The 7500-nt window shown below is 49.9% G+C and overlaps 2 protein-coding genes across 2 annotated transcripts in view; one reads left to right on the top strand and one right to left on the bottom strand.

The window, feature by feature from the left end:
- cdyl (chromodomain protein, Y-like) overlaps positions 1-1160 on the top strand; it is a 15325-nt gene extending 14165 nt beyond the window's left edge. Inside the window, exon 9 of the mRNA XM_028593126.1 lies at positions 1-1160. This exon is cut by the window's left edge and continues 285 nt beyond it. The gene's annotated coding sequence lies outside the window, so the exon portion shown is untranslated.
- A 2502-nt stretch (positions 1161-3662) lies between these two features.
- Positions 3663-7500, bottom strand: part of rpp40 (ribonuclease P/MRP 40 subunit) — a 9604-nt gene continuing 5766 nt past the window's right edge. The window contains exons 5-8 of the mRNA XM_028593621.1: positions 6724-6846; positions 6085-6295; positions 4949-5083; positions 3663-4675 (exon numbers count right to left, since the gene is read on the bottom strand). Of these exons, the coding sequence (XP_028449422.1) occupies positions 4474-4675; positions 4949-5083; positions 6085-6295; positions 6724-6846 (671 nt within the window). The 3' untranslated portion in view covers positions 3663-4473. The remainder of the gene's footprint in view (positions 4676-4948; positions 5084-6084; positions 6296-6723; positions 6847-7500) is intronic.

Raw genomic sequence — 7500 nt, 5'->3', positions numbered from 1 at the left:
ATTCTGAGCAGTGACTTGGCACATTCTGAGCAGTGACTCGGCACGTTCTGAGCAGTGACTCGGCACGTTCTGAGCAGTGACTCGGCACGTTCTGAGCAGTGACTCGGCACGTTCTGAGCAGTGACTCGGCACGTTCTGAGCAGTGACTCGGCACATTCTGGGCAGTGACTCGCCACATTCTGGGCAGTGACTCGCCACGTTCTGAGCAGTGACTCGGCACATTCTGAGCAGTGACTCGGCACATTCTGAGCTGTGACTCGGCACATTCTGAGCAGTGACTCGGCACATTCTGAGCTGTGACTCGGCACATTCTGAGCAGTGACTCAGCACATTCTGAGCAGTGACTCAGCACATTCTGAGCTGGACAGAAAACCTAGAACGTTTCCTCCTCTTGTTGTGAACATGTAAGTTATATTTTCAGCGGTTTCAGGTTTCTGTAAATCCTCTCGTTCTCTGTGGCGAGGGAAACGGGATTATCACAGATTGATGAATCCTGTACTAAGCTAGGCCAACAGTTTCCCCCTGCCTCCAGTCTTTGTGCTAAGCTAGGCCAACAGTTTCCCTCTGCCTCCAGTCTCTGTGCTAAGGTAGGCTAACAGTTTCCCCCTGCCTCCAGTCTTTGTGCTAAGCTAGGCTAACAGTTTTCCCCCTGCCTCCAGTCTTTGTGCTAAGCTAACAATTTTCCCCCTGCCTTCAGTCTTTGTGCTAAGCTAGGCTAACAGTCATTGACACTCCGAGAACGAGAGGATTTCTAAAATGTTGGACTGTCCTTTTTAAAAGGTGACATTTGACCTCTCTGATGAATTTCTTCACGGAGGAGTAAACAGGAAGTGGAGGGAGGAGTAAACAGGAAATGAACTACCGACACTGACCTGACTCCATCAGGACAAACTGAACACGTTCAGACTCAGAGACCCCACACAGATGCATTCTGGGTAAATGTGAGAAGGATTGTGATGTGAGCATGTGCAGAGTTACGGCTACACCACTGGGACAAAGTGAGGAACCAAAGAGAGGCTGATGGTCTCTTAAAGCTGACTGGTCAGAGCCCAACAACGCTCACTTTTACTGGCTGAACGCAGCTGCCATGGTCCCTGAAAGCACCACCAGATGAAGGTGCTTTCAGGGACCATGGCAGCTGCGTTGGGGTGTGTGTGTGTGTATGTCACACACACACACACAGAGACACACACACACACACCCACAAACAGACAGAGACACACACACAGAGAGACACACACACACACACACACACACAGAGACACACACACATAGACACACACACACAGAGACACACACAGAGACACACACACATGTCTGTGTCTTTGTATCGCAGCCATGGGTAACTATGTGGTTTGTCCAAGTTGGGTAGCCATAGCTATGAATTGTGGTTAAATATTGACAGAGTGGGCGTGGCTTGTGACAGTAAGTGGGCGTGGCTTATGAATCATGTGATCATGCATCTGAACAGGAAGTTATTAATTATTAAACCGTTTGTGTGTAAAATTAAACATCTCATATATTTCAGTATCTTTGAGTTCTTTCATCTGAAACTACACCAAGACAGAATGTGTCTGTCTGTCGGTCTGCCTGCCTGTCTGTCTGTCTCTATGTGTCTGTCTGTGTCCAAAAAAAAGTGATACAAAACTCATAGTATAAACACACACTAGAGGACTACAGGCTGCAGTGCATCATGGGACAGCATCGCCACTTAGGGTTAGAGAAGTACAGGCTGCAGTGCATCATGGGACAGCATCGCCACTTAGGGTTAGAGAAGTACAGGCCGCAGTGCATCATGGGACAGCATCGCCGCCTAGAGTAAGAGAACGCGTAGAGTAAGAGGACTACAGGCCGCAGTGCATCATGGGACAGCATCGCCGCGTAGAGTAAGAGAACTACAGGCCGCAGTGCATCATGGGACAGCATCGCCGCCAGTAGAGTAAGAGGACTACAGGCCGCAGTGCATCATGGGACAGCATCGCATGGCGAGAGTAAGAGGACTACAGGCCGCAGTGCATCATGGGACAGCATCGCGGCCAGAGAGTAAGAGGACTACAGGCCGCAGTGCATCATGGGACAGCATCGCCGGCGAGAGTAAGAGAACTACAGGCCGCAGTGCATCATGGGACAGCATCGCCGCCAGAGTAAGAGGACTACAGGCCGCAGTGCATCATGGGACAGCATCGCCACAGAGAGTAAGAGGACTACAGGCCGCAGTGCATCATGGGACAGCATCGCCGCGTAGAGTAAGAGGACTACAGGCCGCAGTGCATCATGGGACAGCATCGCCGCGTAGAGTAAGAGGACTACAGGCCGCAGTGCATCATGGGACAGCATCGCCCACGAGAGTAAGAGGACTACAGGCCGCAGTGCATCATGGGACAGCATCGCAGAGAGTAAGAGGACTACAGGCCGCAGTGCATCATGGGACAGCATCGCCACAGAGAGTAAGAGGACTACAGGCCGCAGTGCATCATGGGACAGCATCGCCACAGAGTAAGAGGACTACAGGCCGCAGTGCATCATGGGACAGCATCGCCGCGTAGAGTAAGAGGACTACAGGCCGCAGTGCATCATGGGACAGCATCGCCACAGAGTAAGAGAACTACAGGCCGCAGTGCATCATGGGACAGCATCGCCGGCGAGAGTAAGAGAACTACAGGCCGCAGTGCATCATGGGACAGCATCGCGCCACAGAGAGTAAGAGAACTACAGGCCGCAGTGCATCATGGGACATGGTGAGACTGAACTTTTTAATAAAAGGGTTCCAGATGAAGACAGACATCAGATGTTTTAATTCACTTTATTATCAAACATGAACATAATTCACATTAACTTCTCCCAGAAGATGTTTCTATAGAAACTAAATCATATCAACAAACCTAACCAGACATTTAAAGGGACAGCCCAAACTTAGTCACACTTCTTTACACTTGGTGACGTGTTGACCTGTGTGTGTGTCTCTATGTATGTGTGTGTGTTTGTCTGTGTCTCTATGTATGTGTGGTTGTGTGTCTGTCTGTGTCTCTGTGTGTGTGTCTATGTGTGTGTGTGTTTGTCTGTGTCTCTATGTATGTGTGGTTGTGTGTCTATGTGTGTGTGTGTTTGTCTGTGTCTCTATGTATGTGTCTCTGTGTATGTCTGTGTGTTTATGTATGTGTGTGTGTCTATGTATATGTGTGTTTGTGTGTCTGTCTGTGTCTCTATGTATGTATGTGTGTGTGTGTGTCTGTCTGTCTATGCATGTGTGTCTCTATGTATGTGTATGTTTGTGTGTCTGTGTCTCTGTGTGTGTGGCTCTATGTGTGTGTGTCTATGTATATGTGTGTTTGTGTGTCTGTCTAAGTCTCTATGTATGTGTGTGTGTGTGTCTGTCTGTCTATGTATGTGTGTCTATGTATGTGTATGTTTGTCTGCTGTGTCTCTGTGTGTGTATGTGTGTCTATGTATGTGTGTGTGTCTATGTATATGTGTGTTTGTGTGTCTGTCTGTGTCTATGTATGTGTGTCTGTGTTTGTGTGTATGTCTGTGTGTGTCTCTATGTATGTGTGGGTCTATGTATATGTGTGTTTGTGTGTCTATGTGTGTGTGTCTATGTATGTGTGTGTTTGTGTGTCTGTCTGTGTCTCTATGTATGTGTGTCTCTATGTATGTGTGTTTGTCTGTGTCTCTGTATGTGTGTGTGTGTGTGTGTGTGCGTGTGTGGTAATACAAGCAGTGGACCAAACCACTGTGAGGAAAGGAAGGGGGGTGTTTATATGTTTTGCTCCCTTTGTATTGTACTTATCAATTATTTTAATTATATATTTTAACAATATTTACAATACACAGCATGTCTCAAGGTGTGTGATGGAGGACAGGTGTCTCAGAGGACAGGTGTCTGATGGAGGGAGAACAGGTGTATGATGGAGGACAGGTGTGTGATGACGGACAGGTGTCTCAGAGGACAGGTGTCTGAGGGAGGACAGGTGTAGGTGTCTCAGAGAGGACATGTGTCTGATGGAGGGAGGACAGGTGTCTCAGGGAGGACAGGTGTCTCAGGGGGGACAGGTGTGTGATGGAGGACAGGTGTGTGAGGGAGGACAGGTATCTCACGGAGGACAGGTGTCTGAGGGAAGACATGTGTCTGATGGAGGGAGGACAGGTGTCTCAGGGAGGACAGGTGTCTCAGGGAGGACAGGTGTCTCAGGGGGACAGGTGTCTCAGGGGGGACAGGTGTCTCAGGGGGGACAGGTGTCTCAGAGAGGACAGGTGTGTGAGGGAGGACAGGTGTAGGTGTCTCAGAGAGGACAGGTGTCTGAGGGAGGACATGTGTCTGATGGAGGGAGGACAGGTGTCTCAGGGGGGACAGGTGTGTGATCGAGGACAGGTGTGTGAGGGAGGACAGGTGTAGGTGTCTCAGAGAGGACAGGTGTCTGAGGGAGGACGTGTCTGATGGCGGGAGGACAGGTGTCTCAGGGGGGGACAGGTGTCTCAGGGAGGACAGGTGTCCTGTGCCCCCCCCGCCAGGTGCAGCAGGTAGCTCTGATCGGGGAACATCGTGAGACTCAGGAAGTTGTCTCCTCCTCTCAGGACGCCATGCTCCCCCCCCCATGAGACGGGGCTGTCCACGAAACCGTGAAGAGTCACAGACGCCCAGGACGCCGGGCCGGGCGGAGAGACAGACAGGTACACCCTGGGGACAGAGAGAGAGAGACAAGTAAACCCTGGGGACAGATAGAGAGACAGGTAAACCCTGAGGACAGAGAGAGAGAGACAGGTCCACTCTGGGGACAGAGAGAGAGACAGGTAAACCCTGAGGACAGAGAGAGAGAGACAGGTCCACTCTGGGGACAGAGAGAGAGACAGGTAAACCCTAATGACAGAGAGAGAGACAGACAGGTAAACCCTGGGGACAGTGTTTGTTACAGAGTGTGTGTGTTACAGTGTGTGTGTGTGTGTGTGTTACCTGATCTCCTGGATGAGTTTCTGGACATCTTGATGACTCAGCAGTCCGCAGACTGAGACGCTCAGAGCATGACTCAGCTTCTTGTTGGGCTCGGGACAGACCAGCGAGGACAGGAAGCTGCTGGACGAGTTCTCACTGAAACCACAGAAGAAGAGTCACCACGGGCTCAGCACGAGTTCACCACGGGCTCACCACGAGTTCCCCACGAGTTCACCACTGGCTCACCACGAGTTCACCACTGGCTCACCACGAGTTCACCACTGGCTCACCACAAGTTCACCACTGGCTCACCACGAGTTCCCCACTGGCTCACCACGAGTTCCCCACGAGTTCACCACTGGCTCACCACAAGTTCACCACTGGCTCACCACGAGTTCCCCACGAGTTCACCACTGGCTCACCACAAGTTCACCACCGGTTCACCACGGGTTCACCACTGGCTCACCACGGGTTCACCACGGGCTCACCACAAGTTCACCACTGGCTCACCACGGGTTCACCACTGGCTCACCACGGGTTCACCACGGGCTCACCACAAGTTCACCACTGGCTCACCACGGGTTCACCACTGGCTCACCACGAGTTCACCACTGGCTCACCACGAGTTCACCACTGGTTCACCACGAGTTCACCACGAGTTCACCACGGGCTCACCCCAGGACATTACATTACTTCTACAGAAACGCCAAAATCAGAAATCATGTCCGAAAAATGCCAAAAATGTCCAAAAAGCGACTAAAAGGTAGAATATAAAGAATATATATAAAGTGGGAAAGACTAAATGTATCGATACTCTGACTCAGCATGGATGATATTATGGGATGGATGATCAGAGTCTATGTGTTGTTACGGCCCTATGAAATATGTCTATAAAACTTTCTTTACATATTTCCAGATTGATGTGTGTATCAATCTGAATATACATATTCAATTCAATTTATTTATAGTATCAAATCATAACAAGAGTTATCTCAAGACACTTTACAGATAGAGTAGGTCTAGACCACACTCTATAATTAACAGATGGAGTAGGTCTAGACCAAACTCTATAATTTACAGATGGAGTAGGTCTAGACCACACTCTATAATTTACATAGCCCCAACAATTCCAGTAATTATATATATAATCCACTCACCAGCTGACGGCGGCGTGCACAGCTCCCAGCCACTCCAGCAGGCGGTGGGGGTCGGAGGTCAAGGGGGAGGAGGGGTCAGAGGTCAGGGAGGAGGGGTCAGAGGTCAGGGGGGAGGGGCACAGCAGGTCCGTCAGGCTGCAGCTGATAACCTCAGGTCTGTGTTCTGACCAGTCGTAGCGAGACAGCAGTGCCTGCACCGAGGCTCCGCCCCCTACAGGACACACACACACACACAGTCACACAAATAGACACACACACAAACACACACACACACACACACAGTCATACAAATACACACACACACACACCGTCACACACACACCGTCACACACAGACAAACACACACACAGTCACACACACAGTCACACAAATACACACACACACAGACAAACACACAGAAACAGACACACCGTCACACACAGACACACACAGTCACAGAAATACACACACACACAGTCACAGAAATACACACACACACAGTCACAGTCACAGTCTCTCACACACACACACACACACACACACACGGGGGTTATGGGTAATATAAGATATATTCAAGCAGTTAGTAACGATGTTTGTCGTGTTATCGAACTTCTAACTTCTTGTTGTCTGAGGTCTTATTTTGGCGTTCGATGGTCTCACCTGCAGGAAGTGACATCAGAAAGTCGGTCTTGAGAGGAAGTCGTGATGTCAGACCGGTGACGAGTCTCTGGTGGCCCCGCCCCCCTGGAGCCATGCTGCTGTCAGTCAAATCTACACACACCACTAAAACATATACACATACTGCTGTCAGTCATATCTACACACACCACTAAAACATATACACATACTGCTGTCAGTCATATCTACACACACTACTAAAATACATATTTTATACATGTTAATAGTTTATTTTCATCAAAATGCAAAATGTAAATTTACCAAAATGCAGTGAATGACCAGAAGAGAAATCTAGATCAAATCAATATTTGGTGTGACCAGCCTTGCCTTCAGACAGCATCAGTTCTTCTCGGTACTTTTGAACACAGTGTTTGAAGGAACTGGGCTGGCAGGTTGTTCCAGACATCTTGGAGAACTAACCACAGATCTTCTGAGGATGGAGGCTTCCTCAGATCCTTCTGGCTCCTCTGTCAGCCACCTCCTACCAAGAGCCTGGGTCTGTCCCGTCAGACACCTCCTACCAAGAGCCTGGGTCTGTCCCGTCAGACACCTCCTACCAAGAGCCTGGGTCTGTCCCATCAGACACCTCCTACCAAGAGCCTGGGTCTGTCCCATCAGACACCTCCTACCAAGAGCCTGGGTCTTTCCCGTCAGACACCTCCTACCAAGAGCCTGGGTCTGTCCCATCAGATACCTCCTACCAAGAGCCTGGGTCTGTCCCATCAGACACCTCCTACCAAGAGCCTGGGTCTGTCCCAT

This window comes from Perca flavescens, chromosome 12, assembly GCF_004354835.1.
Source record: "Perca flavescens isolate YP-PL-M2 chromosome 12, PFLA_1.0, whole genome shotgun sequence".
NCBI lineage: Eukaryota > Metazoa > Chordata > Actinopteri > Perciformes > Percidae > Perca > Perca flavescens.
Note: the sequence above shows the minus strand (reverse complement) of the source record. Positions and strands in the feature narration are given on the sequence as shown.